This window comes from Aptenodytes patagonicus, chromosome 5 (assembly GCF_965638725.1).
Source record: "Aptenodytes patagonicus chromosome 5, bAptPat1.pri.cur, whole genome shotgun sequence".
Classification (NCBI taxonomy): Eukaryota; Metazoa; Chordata; class Aves; order Sphenisciformes; family Spheniscidae; genus Aptenodytes; species Aptenodytes patagonicus.
Window position 1 is genome coordinate 36,808,271 of NC_134953.1, and position 26,318 is coordinate 36,834,588.

The 26,318-nt window shown below is 38.4% G+C and overlaps 1 protein-coding gene across 8 annotated transcripts in view; it reads right to left on the bottom strand.

Annotated features, from left to right (window-relative positions):
* CTNNA3 (catenin alpha 3) overlaps window positions 1-26,318 on the bottom strand; it is a 582,319-nt gene that overhangs the window by 55,011 nt on the left and 500,990 nt on the right. For all 8 annotated transcript variants that reach the window (XM_076339356.1, XM_076339363.1, XM_076339358.1 and 5 more), the window contains 2 exons: window positions 22,924-23,016; window positions 11,904-12,085 (listed from right to left, as the gene is read on the bottom strand). In XM_076339356.1, the coding sequence (XP_076195471.1) occupies window positions 11,904-12,085; window positions 22,924-23,016 (275 nt within the window). The remainder of the gene's footprint in view (window positions 1-11,903; window positions 12,086-22,923; window positions 23,017-26,318) is intronic.

Genomic DNA, 26,318 nt, shown 5'->3' on the forward strand with positions numbered 1-26,318 from the left:
CGATGCTGTTCAACACCTTCATCAATGACTTGGATGATGGGACAGAACACACCCTCAGAAGTCTGCAGATGATACCAACTGGAGGTAGTGGTTGATACTTGAATGGTTGGGCTGCCATTCAGAAGGACCTCAGCAAGCTGGAAGAATGAGCTGACAAACTTTCTGAAGTTCAACAAAATAAAACATGTTTCTGTACCTGGAATGGAACAATTCCATGTATCGGTGCAGAGGCAGAACTAACTGGTTAGGTAATAACTTTGCATAAAACAACCTAACATGAGTTAGCAGTGTGCCCTTGCACAGTGAAGGCAAACCACATCATGGGCTGCATTACTAAAAGCATAGCCAAGAGGCTGAGAGAAGTGATGGCCCTGTACATGACCCTTGCAAGGCTGCATCTTGAGTGCTCTGTCTAACACTGGGCCCTCAGTACCAGAGAGACACTGACAAACTGAAGAGAGTACAGAGATTTGGGGCTGGAGCATAGGCTGAGGGAACAAAGCTTCAGCCTCAAGAAAAGGCGGCAAAGGAGGGGTTTAATCTGCATTCTTCCACTACCTGAAGGGAAGGATATACAGGACACTGACTTTTCCTCAAAGATGCACAGTAAAAAAAATAAGGTGCATGGGACTCAAACTGCAGGTAAAAAATTCCTGTTAGATGAAGATGAAAAAATTCTTCACTGTGGGTGGTAAAATACTTACAGGTTGTGCAGAGAGAGAGGTTGGACATGCTGGAATCTCTAATCTTAGGAATTTTCAAAGCTTTACTGAACAAGCCCCTGAGCAAATTCATCTAATGTAAAAATTAGTCTGTTTTGAAGAAGCTGGACTAGATGACCTTCAAAGGTCCCTTCTGACCTCATTTTTTCTATGAGTTGGTAGGAACAAACTGACAAGCAATGAGATGAGACTGGACTGCTGGATAGCAAGTGACCCTGGCAAACTAACATGCCTGCCAGTGTCCATTTCTCAACCTGGAGTGTTTCTGTGATGTAAAAGAATAACGAGCTTCCACAGTACAGCACTGAAAGGACCTCTTTAAAAAAGAAATCTTGTAGGTGTTAAAGGAATAGGGTGGTATTATGAATGCTACGAGCTGACTGGAGACAAGCAGTAATGAAAGAAGAGAGGTGTGCTTAAGGGTTTTGACAGTGAAGGCAGGTGGTTTGTTTGATGCAGCAGAGGTGAGAATAGAAGTGTGTAAAAAGGTTGCGGTTAAAGGAATGGCATTGTTTAACTCCAGTCAGCAATGAAGCACCACACATCCCATGGGATGGGGGAGAGAATCAGAAGAGCAAAAGTAAGAAAACCCATGCGTTGAGATAAGAACAGTTTAATGCTTGAAATAATAAAATAAATATAACAACAATAATGAATTGTAATGGAAAGTAAAACAACAAGAGAGGAATGAGACCTGGAGGCATGGGACCAAAAACAAAAACCAAGAGGTGATGCAACCACTCACTGCCTGCTGACCAGTCAGTCCCTGAGCAGTGATCACTGACCTCCCCACCCCGACCAACTTCCCCCAGCTTATATACTGAACATGACATCATATGGTATGGAATATCCCTTTGGCCAATTTGGGTCGGCTGTCCTGGCTATACTCCCTGCCAGCTTCTTGTGCACCTCCACACTGGCAGAGTATGGGAAGCTGAAAAGTCCTTCACTTAGTATAAACACTGCTTAGCAACAACTAAAACATCAGTGTGTTATCAACATTATTCTCATGCTAAATCCAAAACACAGCACTATACCAGCTACTAGGAAGAAAATTAACTCTGTCCCAGCCAAAACCAGTACAAGGAACAACAGAGGTGACGCAAAAGAAACAGGAGGCTGCAAAAATGCAGATTCAAAACAAAGCCAATGCATATGGGCGTGCATATATACCTACCCTCTTCCTACTTTGATGCTGACATGGAGCTTTAGTTTATTCATTCCCTTTAGTATCTCTAGTCCAGTTGTGAGCAACAGCAAAAAATTGTACACTGAAGGTAGTTATATATGGTTTAGCTGTATTTTGTCACAGTAATGTTGCAAAGGAAAGAAAGCAATGTTATGCTCATTATTTTGGTCATTAGCTGTTCACTGTATTGGTTTACAAGTATTTAACGTGCTTTGTTAATCTGCAAAACAGCAAGCATCTTAACATGGTATTTGTTACTCTTCTCACCTATCCTCCTCTTTAGCTGCATACTGTTTATCCACTTAGAACCTGTTTGTGTCAAAGTCTAAAAGTAAATTCTGACTTTGTAATTCCTAACAAAAATATCTAAAACAGACTATGCATCCATGAAGCACCATGTTTGTTTAATAATAGTAGTATTGATGTTAATTATGCATACTACAGGAAAAAAAATCCACTCAACTTGCAGACAAATTGGATATTTAAATACTTTGAGTAATACCCTGAGTAATAGTCAAACTTTAATTTGTTTGGGGTTTTTTTGCTTAAAACATTTCTCTTTTTGTTCTAAGACTTCATTCCACAAGGTGATTATCACTTTGAAATATATGGTTGTATAAAATAACTAATATATTTGGACGTCTTTATTATTTTTAGAAATTTTACTATCAGAGGATGAATATTTAGTACTTATCTTTTAGAATTATATTGAGGCCACCAGAGTAGTGATTGCCATTTCTGATTAACTATTTGCTGGTATATGTCTTTAGGAATCAGCTGAAACTATTTTTATTATAAAAGTGGTAAAAGAGCATCCACATGAGTATCATATTCTATATAATTATCATGAATAAAGACATGGTAGTATCATGCATGAAATTCAGACTCGGTCAAAATCTTTTGAGATGGGCAGGAGGACAGATACAGGATTTTTGCCTTTAAAATCCTCACTTATTTGTGAAAGTTGAATTTGTATACATTTTAGAAGCTCTGTGACATTCAGAAAGAATGAGCAATATCAGCTGATTCTGTGTTATATGATTCGATTTAACTTGATACATCTCAACAATTCATCACAAATTTGAGAGACCATGTTTCTACTTGAGGGTAACAACTGCCTGAGGCTACTACATGTAGTTCTGGCAGGACAGTCAGTATCCTGCAAGTACTGAAATCTTAAATAACATTTACACTACTCTAGTTAATGCAATTCTGCTGCTCATTTTAACAGTAAAATTTATCTGCTTAATCTACTATGTTGTAACAAGTAAATCCTGGTGGTTCTGTTTATCAAAGCATGTATGATAAAACCACATACAAATACGCACGCACAATTAAATTGTACTTGCTTTAAATTTATCTTAAAGAACATCTTTATATAATTAACTCTAGTAGAAGTTGCTCTTATGATACAACCCTAAGGAGGGTTCACCTACTTTGCCCAAAGTAATTTTGTCCAAACTAACTGTCCTTTCTGATGACTCAGCTGGACATCACTGTTGACAAAACTTTTACAACCTTCAATCTTCGGGTGACTTTTGATGAAATACTTAATTTTGAAGTGAAAGTTGTTTGTTCTCATATGCATCTTATGATGCAAATGTTGAGTAGCTATCGACTCTCAAAAGCATCCCAGACTGCTGAATTAAATAATGCTGACCTATTAATTCTCTGATATGAGCAATGAGGGGAGGGAAAGGGGAATTTTTTATATGTATCTGAAGTTGAACTGTAGGCGTAATGGCACTCAGTTCAGGGTTTTTAGTAATAAAGGTACCATTATCTTTTGTGGCAGTGACAGACTGGGTTGGTGACCACGGAGAAGACTGAGTAGGAGAGCTGGGACATGTGAGTGATTTCCAGATGGGTGAGGAGCTGGATGGAACTGATAGAAATCTGAGGGCTAGGAGGGGCCAGAAAGAGGCAAGGAAGTCAGTGGATTTTAGGGTGCAATGGAAAAGCTCCATAGTATTTCAGAAACATCTGGCTGCTGAAGGGAAACTAGCAGGATCATGGATAACTCTGAAGTGGAAAGGGACACCAGGAAAGGTAAGTCAAATAGTGGGTTATGGTGAGGAGTTTCATGGATAAATGTGAATAGGAACAGAATCCCTCTTCTCTCCTCTTCCATCATCATCTTTTTGTCACATGGTCTCTTCAAATCCCAATAACTACAGAACTGCCATCTTGACTTCCCATCTTCTTTTTAGATCCCCCCTCTTGCTTTCCCAAGCAGACTAGAAGACCAGGGAGAGCAGATGAACTAAGGCTGAAGATTGTGGCTGTTATCAGGTGAGGAGACTTGCTAGATTGGGCAGCTGCACTTGGTCTTAACAAAGAGTACTACAGAGAGAAAATTTTAGGCTAAGCTGCAGTCCTTGGAAGTACCAGAGGTATAAGCAGAATTATATTTAGGCTTACTATAATGATAAAGGGGGACAGCTTTTGGGGGTGACTTTGCTAGATTTATTTTTCCAAGTCACGTCAATTTGTTTTGCTATTTTTACTATTTTTCTAACATTAACGCTGATATTGATGCCATTTTAGAAACAAATGTCAAGTATCAAGAGCAAATATGAGACATTTTCTGAACAGTTTGCCAAGAGCTGCACTTTTTTTTAAAAATAAAGTGTTCATATGGCCCTATTTGGAATCTCAACAAACCTACAAAACAGGTAGGGGTAAAAGCCCAGTGATTATTTACTGTTTATACCACAGAAAACTGAAAGGGATTGTCATAGAGGCTTCAACCAGGCACTGTGAATCCTGAATCCACAGACTGCATGCTACATGAAACAGCCTAGCAGGAGTCAGTTATCAGAGCTGGTCTCTCCCTGGCATATCTTTAAAATCACCTCAAACATGGCAGCAAGCTCTGCCTTGTATGTCCGAATCTCATCTGAGGGCCTGGTAATATCTTTCCTGTCAGCAAAGTGCTGTGAAAAACTTGCAGTGAAGACATCCTGCAGTTCTCTGTTATTATGAAGGAACTTCCCTTGGTGAGCAAGACTCAAACAGTAAGGCTGTCCACTAAAACTACTCTCAACAAGTTCATGAGAGACTTCCCTTTCTGCTTAAATCATTGACCCTTTCTTGCTACTTTCTCAACATGAATTAAAAATTGCAGTGGTCTGATCCTAAGCACTGTTTGAATTAGATACACATTCCTCTATATGAGCAAAAGGGGATTTGTGTGTGTTTATTGGTAAATACCCTCTTAATTATAAATCTGCTGTGGCAATGGAAAAAAAAATCCTGTTCCATTTACACATAAAGTTTAGGAAACCTTCCCCCACAAGCTCAGGACTTTTCTTGTATATTTTTAGCCAATCAACAGAGATATTAGAATATTTTCACCAGAGTAATATTAAAACTATTATAGCAGATGAGGCAATTTCTTGCTATTTACCTCTACAGAAGATACAGCAAAAGGACAGAACATTGACATGTGACTGACCCATGTGATTAAATACATTTTTCCCATAAAATTAAAAGCTCTAACTTCTTTTAAACTTAGACATTTTCCATCAGTGAATATTCATGCTTTTGCACCGGGAAAATGTAATGTGACAGGACACAAGGAAGAAAAAAAAAATCATATTATATAAGCGCACATGTATGTTTATACATACCAAAATCCTTATTCTTTCACCCTTCCAACTCTGAGTCATATGTGCTGGTTGTACCCTAATGTAGTTGTTTGTAAGTGCTTCAGAGTTCCTTGTTCCATGAAACTGTGTTTTCTTTAATGTCAAATCTTTGTAAGTTCTCTTTTGTTTGGGGTGAACCAACTGGTTCACAGGCCAAGATTTAAAACTAAAATACAGTACACAGTATCTGCTTCCCAGATAGATCCTATGTTCCAAATCCAAACTAGCCTCCTCTTACTCCCCTAGAAGTCTGCCTGTTCAGATGCCAGTTCTGTTCTAATCTTTCATTTAGATACCACCCATCAACACAATGAAACAATGTCACATATACTGAAGTCTAAGCAGCAAGCTAAATTGATTGACTGCTCTATGTTTATATAGATTCTTTCCAGGAATTATATTCACTTAAAAGCTCAATTTAAAGGAAGAAAACTCATTCATTGCCGAGACAGAAGCTATTCCTTTAAATTAGTATATTCGCACACAGCAGGACAGATCTGTCGCTGCTGCTGGAGAAGTGGAAGCTCAAAACCAGAACAAACTACTTCTGTTTTGAAACCAGTAGGCATAAGCTTTGGACTGAGTTTTCAAGTCAGTAATGGTCCTTGTACAGCTATGGCATTTCAGACGTCAGACACCTAAGACTACAAAGGGACTTAGGTGCAACTAAGTGAACATCACAGCACTTACTTAAATACACCTTCAGCAATCATCACATCACATACACTGCACTGTTAGACAGTGGGACAGCCTGTAAATGAGAGTTAAATAATTCAAAATGGGATCTACGCAAAACAAAATGCTCATCATGAAGTCATCTAAGATGGCCAATAGGAAAAACTATGGACAAAGGAATCCTTATATCTCATCCTCGCCCAGGAAACAGAAACCTTTCAAAAGCTGAACCAAGAACTGAGAACCTGCTTTTCCTTCTCCATAACATTACCGATCAACACTCACCACAGTGGCAGAATTTGGGCCAAGTCTCACTTCAGTGCACAGAAATATAAACCCATGTCTATTGCTACATCTCACTAAGAAATGTCATAATTGCTAGGCTACAGGGTACACCATGTATGAGGACTACAGAAATAATGGCTTTGTGGAAAGGAGGAACCTAATATTCATCTTCCTGTCCCCAAACTATCCAATGAATATTTAACAGACAAATACATATACAGCTTTTGGAACAGCAACTGGAATCCCTAAACACTAGCCAAGCAAACTCTTCTTCTGCACAGGGAAGTATCCATGGGATGGTGTTAAAGTATCTCCCACAATTCACAATAATTTATAGCCTAATACTCTGGAAGATGAAAAGTAAGTTTAAACCCCCTCTAGCCAAAGAAACCAAATGTCCTGCTATCTTGAGTGAATCCCTAAGGTATCAGAAAACTAAAGAAACCCTATTCTGTACAGTTCTGCACAGCAGGCATTCAAAGGAGATACAGATATGCACTTTGGATAGATCCTGACCCCATAAGATGCTCTGAGAACACCTAGCCCCTTTGAACAGACAACTGACAAAGCACCTCTCCTGCATATTCAGAGGAGGATGACAAGTGACAGGCACAAGGGAACCGTCTCCCAGGCTTTGCTCATTTCTGCATAAGGCCAGAGAGAGAAGTACAGGTTTCTGGTCAACCACTGGGAAAGCTAGCAGAGCCAAGCCAAGATGGTATTTCATGAGAAAGACAGAAATGCAGCTGCAGCTACAGGCTGAAGACAGATAGAAAACATCAGCAGACTCACTGATACCTCGTTTGTTTCTCAGCTTCGCTGAATGCCTTTGCTGTTGAAGCCATGACAATATAGGGACAATTTCACACTCCCTGTTCTTTTTGCCTTATTCACTCTAACTCCCCTAAAGAAACTAAAACTACAATCCAGTTCATTTTCAGCAAAGTAAAATTCAGGAAAGAAACCTCTACCAAACTCTTTCATTTCTAGCAGCAACAACCTTTAGTGGACAGAATAAAATTGGCAGGAACTTCATGTTATCCCCCAACAAGTCTGGTGGAGTCCAAACAGAAATAAGGGACCGCACTTTCAGCAGAGCAAATGCCTGTTATCCACTGTCTCCACCTCTGCCTGTCAGGGCCAAAGCTTACCACTGCAAATATGATGGTATTTTTACAGAATTTTTAATAGATTCCAGTACCCAATATAACCAGGTTTTGCATAAACAGGCCTGATTATCATGTTCATACCACCGATTAGCAGCTGCTGCCAACTGCTACAAACTTCCAATAATAGATTTCTGCTCTTGCTCAATTACTTTTCCATCTGTCAAGTGTAAGTTTTCTATGACAATGATTTATAGGATGGCTCACCGCAGCAAGGTTCATCATCAAGTTTTAGTAAGCTTATGTCATGTAGCACACACAAAGTTTAAAGAAAGCTGGAAAAATACGTGTTACATAAAATTACAGTAGCCTGGCCTAGCGTCTATCTGCAGGACATGCTCATGGATGTTCATTCGAATGAGGTTCTGCAGATCCCTTCTGCCAAGACTCAAAAAAAAGCAGAGGCATCTGCCTCTATAATCAAATAAGGAAGCTAAGCCATAATAAGCTACTTACTTCAGATGGTTACTCTTTATACCACTCCTAACTTCCACTGAGCAATCACTGATTATCAGTGGCCTTCACTGAAGTCATCCTGAAGCATTTTTGTTAAATGATCTGGGGCATACACATTGATACTTTATGCCATCACCATTCCCATTACCTTCTGTCTGAATAATGAGTTCCTTTGATACCAACATTAACTTGGTTTTAACTGTTGCATAGATGTTCAGGATAATACACACATGCAAACACACTAAGATGCCAAGATGACCTTGAAAAACTAAAGCTTTGGAAAGCACTCATTGAGATTAAATAAAAATGAATGCAAGATAATACATTTGAAGGAAAACAGAAATCAGCTTAGGTAACAAGTGATTCAAATACAGAAATTTACTATTTGCCTGAGTGGCTTCTGATGTAACAAATACAAAATGTCAGAATCTTTTATTTCTTCCATGTCCAAGAACTTGGAATTACAGACTGGAGAGATCAGACACTAAGGTGAGCTGGTACTTGCTGTGGCCTCTGCACTATTCATCCCCAGATTTTCATGGAGAAGGAAGTGAGAAAGACAGCTGTGTTCCTCAGCACTTAACTGCCACCTTTGATACAGCAACAATTAAGAGGAAGGGGAAGATGCACAAGAGTTCACCTATGGTTTAGAGAGACACAAACCTTCAGTTTACAAGACTTTGTCTGGCATCATTAAAGAAGAAACAAAACTTGAAAACATATTACTGATGGGCTTACTCAAAACCAGCTTTCTAAAGATGTGAGGTAAAGTTATGCAAGATACAAAAGTATTTTGTAAGACTATTATTGTATATACAGTATTATAGGGTGACCTTGGTTTCCGTTACTAACAGTCCTAGAAACTGAACAAAAGACTTGGTAGGATAGTCCTACCCCCAAGAAATTACAACTTAAGCATCAAACACATAATACAGAGGTATACTTGCATATCTCAAATTACAGTCTAAATATCTATGAAGAAAAAAGATTAATACATTTCCTAAAATTTCAAAGAGAATAATCAAAATCCATCTTCCAATAATGTGGCTCCCTACCATACTCTGAAGTAAAGACTAGGATTTCCGCTCTCTCTTCCCAATAGATTTTAATTTTACCTTCAAGTAAGTCATTAGAAGGAAAATATTGGCCCACTGTGAAACAGGAGAGGTGGATTAATCACCAACAATGCTGAAAAGGCAGAGGTTCTCAACACTTTCTTCAGCTCTGTCTTTTCCAGCACTGTTGGGCCCCAGGTCTTGGGAACAAAAATCCAGGTCGATGCAAACACAGACCCACCGTCAGTGAAGGAAGAGTTGGTATGTGAACTATTACAGGAGCTTGACCCCTACAGATCGATGGGCCCTGACATTATCCACCCGAGGGTGTTAAGAGAGCTGGCTGATGTCGTTGCGAGGCCGCTCTCCATAATCTTTGAGAAGTCATGGAGATCGGGGGACGTCCCAGGAGACTGGAAGAAGGCTAATGTCACCCCCATCTACAAGAAGAGCTTAAAGGAGGATCCAGGAAATTAAAGGCCCATCAGTCTTACTTCAGTCCTTGGGAAAGTTATGGAATGAATCCTCCTGGGGGCCATCACAAGTCAAATGAAGCGTGTGATTGGGAAAAGCCAGCACGGATTCACCGAGGGCAAATCGTGCTTGACAAACCTGATAGCCTTCTACAACAAAGAACCTACTTGGTTGATGTGGGACGAGCAGTGGACATTGTCTACCTGGATTTCTCCAAGGCTTTCGATATGGTTTCCCACAGCCTCCTCCTAGAGAGAAACTGATGTGTTACAGTCTAGGCAAGTGGTCTATGCGGTGGGTGGGCAACAAGCTCAATATGAGTGAACAGTGTGCTGCTGCGGCAAAGAAAGCCAACAGGATGCTGGGCTGCATCAACAAGGGCATTGCCAGCAGAGATAAAGACATTATCCCACTCTACTCAGTGCTTGTCAGGCCACACCTGGAATACTGTGTCTGGTATGCAAAAAAGATGTGGACAGGCTGGAGAGCATCCAGAGAAGATGATCAAAGGACTGGGAAGCCTGCCATATAAAGAAAGGCTGAGAGAACTGGGTTTGTTCAGCCTTGAGAAAAGAAGGCTTAGGGGAGACCTTATCACCATGTTCCAGTATTTAAAGGGTGGCTACAAAGAAGATGGAGATTCCCTTTTTACAAAGATTCACATGGAAAAGACATGGGGTAATGGGTACAAGTTACTCCTAGGGAGATTCCGATTGGACAAAAGAGGAAAATTTTTCACAATGAGAACAATCAGCCATCAGAATAATCTCCCCAGGGAAGCGGTGGATTCCTCAACATTGGACACTTTTAAGATTCAGCTGGACAGGGTGCTGGGCCATCTTGTCTAGACCATGCTTTTGTGGAGAAAGTTTAGACCAGATGATCCTTGAGGTCCCTTCCAACCTGGTATTCTATGATTCTATGATTTTACTGGAGTAATTTCAGAGTTCTCCGTGGGCTCTTTGGATATCAGCAACACTGGACAAGAGCTGCTCTTCGAAACTGCAGATTATGCTGTGTTCAACTGAGAGCCACAGATGCAAAACTAAAGACTATGAACTGGCCTTGATAATCTTGATTAATCTAAAGCTAATAATTTAAAGAATTTTGATGAGAGGTGACTTTAATTGTGAAGACTGACTTTATGGCACAATATGTTCTTTTTTAAAGATCCCAGTACAAATCATATACTCTTAAAAAGAATAAAAGGATTGCAGAGTTCAACATGCAGGTCTTTCTTTAAATCTCTCTCGCATGAAGGTGAATTTGGAAAGTGCTAGCATGATAAAATGCAACAACTGTCTTCCCCAGAACAGGTGTAAGCCAGACCCCAGCTTTATTAGCTGGTTCAGCTCTATGCAACTCTGTTTAATTCACACACCTGAAGAAGTTGTCCAAGAGGTTTGGATTTTTCTTCGTATCTTGCATGAAAGGACTTATTTTATGAGACATGAAGTGTCTTGCAAGAGTGGTTGTGTTTTAAGGCTTCACTTACCTATCAGCAACTATTTTATTAGTAACCAGATGGAAAAAACCCCAAACACCAGCACCTCCCTTTGGTACAATTAATTTGATGAAATTTACTGAACATTTATTCAGTGCATGGCAGAAAAAGCTCCTGAACTTAAGACTGTTTCCTGTATACAAGTATCATAGAACATATACTGGCAGCAGAGAGAAATACCAGCTTCGAAAGCTATGTGCTATAGGACACTTCATTCTTTAGAACTACATATAGCAGCATGATACAGTTCTGATGAAAGCAACTGCAAGTAATGTGATATAAAATATGCATGAGTCTGAAAGTGTACCGCCAGACATATGCTCTGTACGGTATGTTTTATGCTGGACAGCATGGTATGGTACAAGTAGGAAGAACAACAGATGAGACAGAGCTACAGCTTAAAATCAAGATTATTTTGTTACTTTTTCCCTTTCATTAAGAGCAAAAATAAAGCACTAAAAATCTGCAAAAACTCCAACCAACCAAATGAATAAAAGAGGACAAGGAAAAAAAATAAAATAAGGACAAGCATAGTTTAAAACTTCAAACCTTCCTTCCAACATTTCATTACTACTAGCTAGTGTGGTAAAGCTAACTACAGCTCAGCCACTCAATTTTGTAAAGACGCTGCCACCTGACATTAAAAACTCAGTATTTCCTGCCATGCCAATATGACAATGGCCTCCAACATTTATAAATATTGAAGACCCACTTTTTGCATAATTACCTTGTGAAGTCAGTCATCTCCATCATAATCACACACATCCTCTTGGCCAAAACAATGATGTCATTGCTGGTATCGTCCCATATTTCAATCTCTGCATCAAGCTTACTCTTGACTTTTTTGAAGTCAGCCACTTGCTCAGCTATCTTTTCCTTTTCAGCCTCTGGTAGTTGAGTCATCTTGGCCTGAAACACAAAATAATTTGATTTGCAAAACGTCTATGTCAGAGTGGTTTTCTTTTTTTTAAACAAAATCACTGGATATTATTAAATATACAGTTTAAATACGATATTATTAAATATACAGTTTAAATACACTGTGGCCTGAGCCACCTGTTCCAGCCTGAGCACTTCTGAATTTCAAAATCTGCATGCTATCATTGGGTTGGGCCAAATAAATTACCTCAGTGTAATGGGGACAGTGGTGTCCATGAAACTATTAATATTAACATAATGAGAGAAGGAAGACTAAATTTTTCCAAGGAACCTTTATGAAATATAACTGATAGATTTTCCTTTTTCTTAGGGATGAAGGAGCCTAAGTGTTTTTAAGTATGCAAGTTACAAAATGCAATATTCTTTCAGGTAGGAAAGAATAAAGGGAAAGGTTTAATTGCCCTAAAACTTTCAGGTATGCTCACCCTCTCTCCTGAGAAGGTTCTACAATATCATTTTAAGAACTGAGAAAGACTTCATTGTTCAAATATGCATCCTCTGTTTTTGAAGAAGATAAATAAATAGGCGAACAGGTCAGAAATCAGTATGTGAATAAGGTTACCAAAAAGTATCTTGAATGCCAATAGGAAAACATCCGATATTCAAATCAAGCCACAGCCAAACTGGGCTCAGGTAGGACACAGCCCTATACTTGGCTACGGCTCCAGATTGGACTGTTTGCAAACAGTCCACCAGCTAAAACTGTTTCAAATAAAGGTTTAGTATAGCTAGAAAAGTGGTGTGTTTTGTGCAAGTTCATACTATGGAATCAGAACATTCAATCTATACTGAATGCATGTATTCTTCCTACATTTAAGCCTTGGTGAAGTATTTAATATATAAAGAGTGAAACAACTTCTGAAAATGCAGCATGGTGAGAGAAATATTTTACTTAATATTATTCTTCATGAGCAAGATTATCAGTCTGCTCCAGACAAGGGTCAGATATCCTTCCTGTGTCAGAAACAGGCCAGGTAGCAGACACGGGCTAAGATATTATGAGGCCATATAGCACTCCTGGCCCTTCATAATACCTTCTGCCACAGGAAGGGAGTAGACCTTTTGGCCTGTTGGTCTTGATGGCTCTACTGCCATAGTGGTTTTTATCTATCACCTTCTCTGTGAAGTGGTCCACCTCTTGCACTGCAGGCCATCAGAAACACACAGTTACATATAGCAACTATTAATACACTGTAATTGTGCTGCAATTAAAGAATAAGTATTTTGTGACTTATTCTTGTTTATAAAACATCTGCCATCCATAAAATGGAAAGTTAAGGCAGTGGCTGCATTACTTATAATAACGGGCAAGCAGTTTAATATGTAATGCCTATGTTTTTCAAGCCGTGCCATTTCAGAGGTTTTACTTATGCTTGAATTACTCTGTCATAAGGTTAATTTTCCCACTTATATGAATTACTGGAAATTACAGGTCCCCCAAAGTATAACTATGTTATAATTGCAGTCACAGAATTAAAAAGTGTAACTATTTTAAGGAATACTTTTCCTGTTTTGTTTAAAAAAAAACAAAACTAAAACAATCCAGAGAAGACCAAGACACATTTTCCTCATGGTTGTAGGATAAGCTTGCTGGGAAAGGCATGAAACCCACAAAAGTAAGAGTTGGGCTACAGAGTCTAGAGAATCAAAGTACCTCGTTTTATAATCTAATACATATTTGCTGATTGGTGGACACTTATGATATTTCCTAGCCCTCAGCTTCAATACTGTTTTGAGTTCAAGAATGCAGGCATTTTAGTGAAGGAACTGTGACATACAGTATCCTGCTATGTGCCAACAATAATGAGTTTCAGGTGGAATGAGACATATTATCCACTGGGCAAAGGAAACTACAATTCCGACCTTGATTTTTCTTTCATTTTCTTCATATTGCTTTAAAACCGTGTACAGCAACAAAATAAAACAATTGTATGCACAGCCTTTCAAGCACAGATATGATTTTGTATCAAAATAGACAACATAATGGTAAATGTGAAATAAAGATCTAAATTGAATGACTGCTGTTAGATGAGTGCACGTTTATTTTGTCCACCAGGAGAAAATAATTTTTTCATTACTTTTAAGACAAAATGCTTTTTATTGCAGTAGCAGATAACAGTTAAGACCAGGTGAGAGAAAAAGTTATATTTTTTATATTTTTCTTTCTTCTATTCCAAAAAACAGTATGTATTTTTTTTCTTTAATTTCCTTGAATTAACTATTCAGAAGGCTATTTATCCCTGGTAGCTGGGAGTCTCCAACACTGGGGTTATTTGCATTTTCCCATTTCCAACTTGACTTACTAGGTAAGATTGACGTTTCTTTTCATTTCAGCCCCTTCCAAGTTTCAGTCAATTCACTATCACAGATACTAAAACTTTAAGGTCAGAACAAATTGTCCACATAATGGTAAAAATAGAGGACATATAGGGAGTAACTACTTGGTGAAGATTTTGACTCTCTCACTGGTGTATTCATCGTCAATGAGATCCCAGCCCAAAGAACTGGCCTTTTGCCCACCTTTGTCCCTGGCTACACTCTAAGGAATTGACTTTCATGTAAACCTATGATTATTCTCTGCAAGTCCTAGACCGACACGCATTTTTTTCTTTCCTGATCCCCTAAAACAAATGACTGGCCAGATCCACACCACCAAAATTCTTACCACTTACAGGGAGGAAGGAAGGAAGGAAGGAAAGAAAAGCCACGAGAAGCACAATGCATTCAAGCAATTATTTGTGTTATCGAAAACTCCTTCCGTCTGAGACAGAGGTGAGCCAGATATCCTTTTCAAAGGGAAGAATCTCCCTTTGAAAATTATTTAAAACTTCCTGCTTTGTAGGCTGCAGTGTGTCACGTAAGTATAGAGAAGAAAGAGAGAAAAACTCTCTTTTTCTACAATTTTGTAGGTTACAAAGAAAACAAACCCCACTCTCCCGATGGAGCACATGAAAAACTTTTCAGAGCCTTTACAAACAAGAATACAAAATAACATGCTCTTCACATACTGTAGTTTTAAGATAATGGCATAGATTCAAAAAGACCCAATTCATGTCCCTGCTTTGCCTTAGTTGAGAGCTAAGCTCTTCATTCCACCACAGACTCAGCAGGGGAAAGAAGCCATCTCACCTATGTTCTTGTTCCCCTGCTGCAGTCAGCTGAACATTTGGCAGAAGTGAACAAGATCTCTCCAAATCACCCAAAGGACAGGAATATATTTCAATCAGACTGTTTTAAAACAGTTCCAATTGTGATGTTTAATTGTTTTTTCTTGAACAAACTTTGTAGATCACTGTCATATACTATGTGCACATCAGCTGAGCCTATTTTATCATGAAGGTCAGCATAAGACAGGCACTTGTAAAGACTATTATACAGATGTGGTTTGAATGCCAATATTGAAGTACTTTTCTTGAATGCGGCACAGTTAAGAGTGATTCTGTTAAAATGAGTAAAATGTGTCCACCACCTTTTACAAAATGTCCTACTTTTTCTACTGAGTGAATAATTGTTCAAGTTTGGATAAAGAGGCGAAAGAGGGAATGGTGGATATTCAGCAATTCATGGCAAAGTGAATACACAGGATGTTCCCTAAAGATGAACTGTGTGGGTGTCTGATACTGACAGTTGGAGAAGCTGAATTTCTTTTGTCAAGTTTAGTATCTGCTGTCACCAGTTGTCTTCTTCCAATTTTAAGAACTGTAGCACGCCTGTTGAAGTCCAGCATCCTTTGAACAAGTTCAGAGAGTGCCTCATTTGGGCTGCCATGTCAGTTCCTGTATATTTTTAGATACAATATAATTGGATAAACAGGTAAAGCTATCGGAAGAGAATAACAAAAGAACAAACTGTTTAATCAGCCTTCGCTAAAAAGGTTGACTTAGATGAGGTGATTGGGTCATATTAAATCTAATTTCCCTTTGTCCCAGGGTAACAGGCCTATAGATGAAGAAGAAACACGTCATGAATCTGGGCTTCACTAGGGTTTTGTCACTGGTTCTCATGTCATCCTCATAAAGAATCTAGGGAAATATGATCTAGATATAATTGCCATTGGGTGGATGTGATACTCACAGAATACTTATCAAGAACGCATGCCAAACTGGAGGGATCTATCAGGCGAAATTCTGTAGGGACCTGCCCTGAATCTGGCATTATTCAGTATTTTCACTAATGGCATGGATGACAGAACCAAGAGTACACATCACACATTTGCAGTGTAAGAGACCTGGTTTGACATGTAAGAGTCCTGGTTTATGATTCAACGCGATCTTGAGAAACTTGAGAACTGATCTGAAAAAATAACAGGATGTATTTCGGCTGAGACATGTAAAAGGTTTTACACCAAAGAAAAATCACCAATACGCACACAGAACTGAGACACAACTGGCTATCAGCAGTTCTGTGGGTGAGGATTTGTAGTTGATCAAAATGTTGTACTCTTGGCAAAAGGGCAAACCTCATACAAAACTCGTTCTAAACTATGCATACAGAAGAAAATAGTGTAAACCTTACACTAGTGCTTGTTGTTGAGACCACAGCTGGCATAATGCATTTAACAATACGAATAGTCTGGACACAAAATTCAAGAAACATAGAATCATAAGGTTGGAAAAGACCTCTAAGATCATCAAGTCCAACCGTCAACCCAACACCACCATGCCCACTAAACCATGTCCCTAAGTGCCTCATCTACTCGTCTTTTAAATACTTCCAGGGATGGTGACTCAATCACCTCCCTGGGCAGCCTCTTCCAATGTTTAACCACTCTTTCAGGAAAGAAATTTTTCCTCACATCCAATCTAAACCTCCCCTGGCGCAACTTGAGGCCATTTCCTCTCGTCCTATCGCTTGTTACTTGGGAGAAGAGACCAACACCCACCTCGCTACAACCTCCTTTCAGGGAGTTGTAGAGTGCAATAAGGTCTCCCCTGAGCCTCCTTTTCTCCAGGTTAAACAACCCCAGTTCCCTCAGCTGCTCCTCATAAGACTTGTTCTCCAGACCCCTCACCAGCCTCGTTGCCCTTCTCTGAACACGCTCCAGCACCTTGACGTCCTTCTTGTAGTGAGGGGCCCCAAACTGAACACAGTATTTGAGGTGCGGCCTCACCAGGGCCGAGTACAGGGGCACGATCACTTCCCTACTCCTGCTGGCCACACTATTTCTGATACAGGCCAGGATGCCATTGGCCTTCTTGGCCGCCTGGGCACACTGCCAGCTCATGTTCAGCCGGCTGTCGACCAGCACCCCCAGGTCCTTTTCCGACAGGCAGCTCTCCAGCCACTCTTCCCCAAGCCTGTAGCGCTGCATGGGGTTGTCGTGGCCGAAGTGCAGGACCCGGCACTTGGCCTTGTTGAACCTCATACAGTTGGCCTCGGCCCATCGATCCAGCCTGTCCAGGTCCCTCTGCAGAGCCTGCCTGCCCTTGAGCAGATCAACACTCCCACCCAACTTGGTGTCATCTGCAAACTGACTGAGGGTGCACTCGATCCCCTCATCCAGATCATTGATAAAGATCTTGAACAAGACCGGCCCCAAAACTGAGCCCTGGGGAACACCGCTCGTGACCGGCCGCCAACTGGATTGAACTCCATTCACCACAACTCTTTGGGCCCGGCCGTCCAGCCAGTTTTTGACCCAGCGCAGAGTCCACCTGTCTAAGCCGGGAGCCGCCAGCTTCTCTAGGAGAATGCTGTGGGAGACGGTGTCAAAGGCCTTGCTGAAGTCCAGGTAGACCACATCCACAGCCTTTCCCTCATCCACTAGGCGGGTCACCTGGTCATAGAAGGAGATCAGGTTGGTCAAGCAGGACCTGCCTTTCATGAACCCAAGAAGTTATTAACCAGCTGAAGAGCATCCAGAGGAGAGAAAAACAGAGCAAAAAGACATACTGAAAGCACTATCTTAAAGGATAAATAAAGGGTACTGGAGTTACTTTATCTGGAGTTTAGAAAACAGAGAGGACATGGAATAAGGATCTACAAGTACAAAAAAAAATTATATATACAAAAAGGAAAGCTCAGATCCTCTGTGTCCATTGCAGATAAGACTAACATGCTTAATTGCAACATATGAGGTATAAAGAAAAAACTTTCCAATAAACAATCAATTCCAGTAGTGAGCTAAATAGAGACAGCAATGTGATTGCTCTTATACATGTACATGTCAGGAAGAAGTATTTATTATTCTACCTTGGGACAAATGGCTGGATTAGCCTACTTCTTGGGGTTCTTTCCAGTCCTACTTGTAATAATATATAATATTATACTGCTACAACCTTGAGTCCTCCATTAATTTCATCTCTTCCCCTTACTGAAATTGGGGTAACTTTAGAACTAGCAAGGAAATTAAATACTTTTTATAGATCATGACTCCTGACAGGGAATCCTTTGCCATTTATTAAGTGTCAAAATTATTATTAGTAGAACCTACTCAAAATTACAGTAGTTATTTGCATTATGCTTGAATTCTTATCATCAGGATTTCAAGCTTCTGTGTGGCTTTGATAAAAATTAAATCTACAAAATATTTTAAACTTGGCTTTTTATTAACAAAATAGCACATGCTTCCTGTTAATGTATGCCAGCATTTATATGAACGTAGGAACTTAGATGTAAGGTACTTGTTACTTGAGTAAGAATAGCTGATTCATTTGATGGCAAATTAACTTCCCTTCTAAGTATTGTTTCATGCAAGTATCAATAGGTGTTCTTGGTGTTTGCTTTTATATCTATTCTCTCTATTCTTAGTTTCATAAGACTTTTATATGGCCATCTTTTCAAGGCTAAATATATTTTTAGACATATATTAATGATTGCTGTATTTAAGATGTAATACAAATAAAACAATAAAGTAATTCAGCCTGGATTTTCTCATTCACAATGTAATACACACTGAGTCAACTCTTCATCAGTCCTGAATTGTTGTGCAAACATAGCATGCAACAAATCTGTATAAAAGAAGATCTTATTCTCAGACGTTTTTGTCTATCTATTCACAAAACAGTCTGCAGAACTCTGAGAAAAAATGTGGATGGGTGGTTGCCTGAAAGCATTTCTGCTCTTGTCATCTGTAAGTGGATAATGTATGAGCTAAAACATTTCACCTCTTCTTCAATATGAACAGCTAACCTTTAGCAATAACTTTAAAATTAAGCTAAGCTGTTCTCTTCACTAATCTAGTAACTTTAAACACTTAAATTTTCTCCTATCATCAGAACGTACATTGTCTTCTAAGTCTAAAATTAACTGGGCAAATACTTACTTGAGCTTCTCCTCAACACAAAATCATATGATAATAAGCCACTAACTACCTCAGTGGAATTACACCGATCACGATGCCATAAATTTCCTCAGGCAAAACTATTGTGCGATAAGCTTGCAGAGTAACTACACAAATTAAGACACAACAACCAGAGGAAGATCTAACTTTCAGCTGAGAAAACTGCATTAGTCCTTGGATCCACCAGCAGTACCTGTTTTTATGGTAGCTAACGATTTGGTCCTAAGGATCTTCTTCAGGGGTATAAAACTGCCTTACAAATAATAATCAGTATTGCTATCCAGTTTAATCACTGAGAGATCTCACAGCACATTGCCCAAGTTAACCTGCATCCCATGGTGTGGGACCGTGCCATAAGCACTATTAATTCCATATCTTTAAGATTAATATATCTGAGGGAAAGATCAATGAAGTAACATTTCCAAGATTACCTATATACTTGCAGAGTCAGAACATAAAGACAAGATCAAATCTCATCTTGTCATCTCACCACTAACCTATACTCTCTCTATATATAGAGATAGATTCTGAAGAAGTTCTAATTAATAATATATGATTTTTTCCTACATAAGAAAAATGAAATTTGCTAGTTAAGATGTAGCCTTTGTTATAAGTGGCATATTGCATCTCGTTTTGCATGCTGTGATATGTTTTTTATGTTGTGATAAAAAGAGAAACAAAAAAGGTGCTTTCACAGGCACTAATTCACTGTTGGAGCAGTGAGAGATGTGACGTAGGAGAAAATACAACACTCTTGACAAAGCAAGAGGAATCAAGAGTGCTGTTATGCAGAACTAGTATCAAGACAGGTATGTAAAAATAAAATTGAATTACTGTAGTGGAAATGCCCAAGAGAAAGAACTCAAGGAGGAGAAAAAGTTACTCTGCAATCTTGCCATACCACTTCTGGAACACAGTCATTCTTGGTGTTACCACTGCACGCAAAAGCCTCACAATAGCACAGGAAATCTGCTGCAGAGGACAAAACAAAAGACAATCCTTGTCTAAACCTTAAAATCTATCATCTTCCCTATACAGATTCTTCGTACTGCTAAATAGGTTCTAGGTATAAATCTTCAAATATCAGTATCAAATAGCAGTCCAGACAAAGAGGCCTTAAATCATTGTTCACGTTTGCTGCAGCAGCAAATAGATTTGTTCAAACATTTGTTTTAAAAAAAAAAAAGTACGTGAAGTTTTCTGTCAACATGTTGATTTAGGTTAAGAGGGTATGTAATTTAGTCAAAGCTATAATTTTCTATTAATTTTTTGGGTAATGTGCCATTTATGGCCCTGATACCATAATCAGAAAACTGTTCCCAAGTAAAGATATAGAATCAAGCTTTAAGTAATGACTGCTATCTAGATCCCCCAAAAAGGAACATTTACAGTAATTGCATTATTTTGGGGAGAAATGGAAGAAAAAATAGAAATGTACATCCTATACTGTTAAAACATTGTTTTTTCAGCTGTATTAACCATAGTTTATCTATAAATAACTATCCCTTCCACCTCTCCACCAAATTCACTGACAGTGCAGATTATAATATATTGTGTGTAGTACAAGGAAAAGCATATCCCAGAGTTATCTCTCCACAGCAATAACCTATGCCTCTGATTCTTGATAGCCAGCTCCCTACCACCAACAGTCCTCAGCATTTACTTCTTGCTTTGTGTAGACATCTGGAAGTATGTGTTACTTATGGTTTTTTTTTCAAAGAACGCTCCCTTTAAAGAAGTATTCTGGTTTATCTGAGAAGTGGAAGACGATGTGTGAAAATGTGATCTTTTAAAGCTTTAGTGGATCTTTTGTTACTACATTAGGATAGTAAACATCTACAAACTACTACTAATGTTTTCCCAGTGAGAGAAAACCTTCAAGTGCATTCATTATGGGACATTTATGAAAATATGCAAGCACACCATCTGTACCTGTTCAAAACAAATTCATAGCATCTTATATGGATAATGTTTTGAAGGAAAACCTTGCCTTTCTTAACTACAATAGAAATTTTAGCCTGTAACGTGGAGAAAATGTGCTAACATTTACAAAGAGTAATTTTAATTGAAAAGGGCAGTTAGTATATTTTAATTGCCAATTACGTTTACTAAGTAATAAGATTGTATGAGGTGATCTTTCGCATAGTTGTTACATTTCTCACAATGTTTTAAGAGTCAAATGACAGTTAATTAACATGTAATTGATATACACATATGCAGCACAAGTGAACAGTGTTCATTTTGGTTAATAGTTTCGCATTAGTATTTAGGGTCTTAATAAAGAAAATATTGGTGTTTGGTGAATAAAAAAAAAGTGCTTGCCGAAAAACAAATGTGAATTAAAATGCCATTTTCTTGACATAATTCATTTTATACTAGAAAGTTTTGCTTTTTCCCAACTAGTTCTATCATTCATAATTTCCATTATGGGAATAATACTAGAATCAATCAAGTGCGAGAGATCTGTTACTGCTCTAGGTATTGAGCAAACAAGTAATGAAATAGGCATTTCTGGCCCCATGGATCTTTCCACTTCAGAAAGTTGTGAATAGAGTACAGTTTTGCTGAAACTTTATTTAAAATAGAAACACAGAGAAGACAATGTTTGCTAAATACATCAATTTTGTACCAAGAAACCTTTTGCTATCTCAAAAATGTTTTCAGGCTCTTGAAAGTGTTCGCATGTAAACAATAAACAATAACCAGTAATGTAGTGAAGTCCTCAGGTTAAACGATGACACAACAGCAAAACCAGATTCAGAACTTCCAGAAATACAGAAATTGTCAAGTACTCTATTAAGTTTTTCATACTTCCCCGTGAATTCACTAGTTAAGCAATAAACTGTAGAATAGGTTCACACATGAACACAGCAGGAAAAGCCTGTAACTCACACACTGCAGTGGCTAAGATTCCAGACACACCCCTTTCTCTTCTGTGCATGTCAACTTTCTCGTATGTAAAGGTTATTTTTGGTTAATGCACAACACAGGCTTCAGTAAGACCCAGATATAAAAAATTCCTTATTAACCCAGCTTCTATTAGACCAAGTCATGTTTATGAAACTGTAACCTGCTAGAACTTCATTCAGTAAATATAAGAATTTTTCTAATTTACATCAATCACTGGAACAGGCTCCCCAGGGAAGTGGTCATGGCACCAAGCCTGTCAGAGTTCAAAGAGCGCCTGGATGGCGCTCTTAGTCATATGGTTTAGATTTAGGTAGTCCTGCAAGGAGCAGAGAGTTGGACTTGATGATCCTTATGGGTCCCTTCCAACTTGATATATTCTATGATTCTATGATTCTACATCGTCACCAAGTATTTACAACTTAATTACACTGTCTTTTTCTGTCTCGAGTCATACACATCGTTTTATACCTTCTGCACATTTTCAGAAATCTATTAAGAGTTGAACAAGATTTTAATGATTCATCCATGACTTTAAGTGGCTTCATAGGAACCATAATATAGTAGCATTTTTCCCTCTCATCAAACTGCTTTTTAAATAAACTGGTGTAATACATACCCTGTCAGTTTTCCCTTCAGTCTGAATACTTGTACGACTACGTGCATCATGGTCTTCTTCAAGGTCAGATACATCTTCTAGCTCCTCAGGTGTCTGGGAAAAAAATGCAGAAATAGGTTATTCTCTTTTATGGTTAGTAACTTTGGTATTAATGTCAAACATATATTATAATTTGGTCCAAGATAATGTCTGACAAACAAAAACGAATCCTGTTCTAGCAATGCACTGGTTACTAAATGCTAACTAAAATGAAATTGTGTCAGACAGCTCTGAACTAGTTCAGAATAGCCATGCTTTAACTAAAGCACTGACTTTTAAAGTTGGTACTCAAGGAAGTTATTTTGTATTTAAATATGGTGTTTATTGCTGCTAGCAAAGGTGTCTTACAAGAAACCTTTACATGACCAGAATGGATGCCTACGTTTTTAGAACCAAAAGATTTTTCTACTTTTTTTGCAAGTTTTTCTACTACTTCTCTTCATGGTCCAGAAATACTCATATGACCACTCTCCCATCTCCATGTTAGACACAGTAGATCTAGTAGGTCCTCGAAAGGGTCTAATATTTTGTCAGTGGGAGTAAGAGGCTTCAGAATCCTGCTGATTTTTGTTGCTACACTGACATCAAAGAGTGCTCCAAGTCAGCTATGCACTCTGGGAGAGAAAGAACACCTCTTCCCCAGTTTTGAATGTGTCACATATCAGTTCTATCAAGCAGCACAAGTTCCTGCACTACAGGAAAAATTAAGTGGCCCTAATTTGCTATTTGTATACATGGCATTATTTCATATGCCACTGCGTTCCTTCTAGTCACCTCAACTGCCATTTAAGCAACACCAGTTTATTACATGAAAATACACATTTGCATTATGATAATTTGCTATCCTTTTCTACTGTCGTGATGTTCTTAGGGCTGTCTGGTTTTTGCCTGTAGGTGGATAGGAAGACGTAGTTCTTACAGATCTCAATTAATGGTATCAAGCCATCTTCACAACAAAGCAAAGTTAATCCCAATAGCATTAGGTAACTGCAGTTACACTTTATTCAGCACATAAGCCTTTCACAACCCTTACACTATTATCCTTCAAACATTATATATCTTGGGAAAAAACGTAAATTCTATTTTTAGCCTCCTCTCTTAATAATGCTTTCCGAATTCTCTTCTCTCTTCCTCTCCATTGATTTTTTTTTACTTTTTTTTCTATAAACTCCAAAACATGAGTGATTTGGGCCAGTCAATGACTTTTAGTGTGTATACTGTATGTACTGTAATGTACCCACAGCTGAAAGAATCTGTTTTGCTAACATAGGTTTTGGGTACTAATTTCTTCAACCATACATGTGCAACTCCATCAAAAAACATTGTTTAACTTATGACAAGAGCAATTTTCTATACGATCCAGGTCTTCACATTTATTTCCTCCTTCCCATGTACCAACATATCATAAAAATAAAACAGTCTTCATGGAGGAGTTCTGAATTTTATCATAAATAACTTAGTAAAAAAAGCATAATGAACATGGCTATATAAAGGACACTAAATAAAACATTAAAAGCAAGTTTACTCATATTAACAAAAAACTGCACAATGAAGCACACAAAACTTTTGGGATTATGAACTATTTAAAAAATAGTATTAGTTCTGCCAATGCAATAGGGCACTCAAAAAATTTTCCTTTATCAAGTAGATTCACATTTTAAAGAACCAAAAAATATATAGAACCAGACTCAATACATAACTGGCGACAGATCTACTACTGAATGATCCAATACCAGCTTGACATCTAGAGTTCCAATTAGAGGGAAATCCTGACGTTCTTAGTATCTCAAAAGCCTGACGTGCCAGGAGAAACATGACAACAGAAGGACTATCAGATACCCCTACAAAGACAGGCAGAAAAAAACCTGGTCATTACTTTTACCCAATTTTCAATCATATCAAATGTAATTTTTAAAAATAATTGTTGTATGTTCTCACCTTCTTATTTTTACTGTCAAGTTATATATAAATAAGATCTGTTGAGAGGAACACTGTAGGGTTCTGTTATTTTATTTCTGGGTCCATAGCATGGTAATGGCACTATATTAAACTGAATAAATCCACCTGCGTATATTCGTATCATTTGGGAAAGTGCCTCTGTGGCCAGAGGGTGGTATATAAACCACTAGACTTCAACATCAGTCTTGCAACAAGGTTTAAACAGCACTCCATTACTTCAAGAGCACACAAGTAAATATCACTCACTGAACAAAATAACAATAATTTCTATGAGATAACAATGTAAGAAATAAAAGAACTCAAAGCTGGTGCACAAGCTGGCAGAAATATAATGCTGGTGGTGAAAAATACACCTAGACTTCCTCAAGAAAACAGACAGGCAATCAATTTTTGGGGCAAAGATGAGCATAATGCTACACTGGTAAAGCAGTGAAAAGGAACATTTTACTTTCAGGCAAAGACTAACAGTGTGATGAAGTCTCTCAGCTTTAGTCCTGGAATTAGACGTAGTAAGAATTCCACAGTAGCCAAAAGCTGTTACCATGCAAAAGTTGTTTGAAAACCTGCAGTGTGGAAGGAAAGTCAGATTTTGTTGTGGGCGGATAGCCATGAAATAAAAAAACTATCACAAACTCACTTTAATTGAAACACTTACAGACAGTCTTATTAGTGGACCAATGGCAGAAAGCGTATTAGAACGGAGTAACTTTAGCTTCTCAGGATTACACTGACCAGGGTCCCCAGGCAGGTAATAGCCTTGATTGAGTGAGAGGTTTATAGAAAAAAGCAAACACTTTCTTTCTAAAGCTACAAGATACCTGGTTACTACACACAGAAATATATTGTGATTCTTAGGTTTTTCTAAACATTAGTTACACTTTTTTTCCCCCAATGATCATAAAGTTGGATTCACACTAGCAGGGCACCATTCCTTCCTGGGTGAACACATACTTGGGAATGTTTGACAATCCCACATTTCCAATATAGTTTTTTTTCTTCTATAAAACACAGAATACAAGATGTTGTGACAGGGCAGAATGGTTAATAATTTTGAGACAGTCACATTATTCATAAGTGAATTTTAGGTCATGTCAGTAAGAGCTTTATACCATCACCACCCCAAAACAAATTGCATGTATTTACAAAAAGATTATTTTAGGAGGCATTGAGAGAATTTTGTACAATTGTATTGATACTATTTTTCTGTAAAGTCGAGCTACATAAATATTACCAGCCTAAATGCAGAAACGTTAGAGAGCAAAGAGGACAGGAAAATGACACTAGTGTAAGACATCTCTAAATGACAGTCTCAGGTAAGCTTTTCCATAGACAAAAACATCAATCTATTAATCTGATTTGGCACTTTCAAAACCGCAAGTTGTAGAACAGAGATCGCT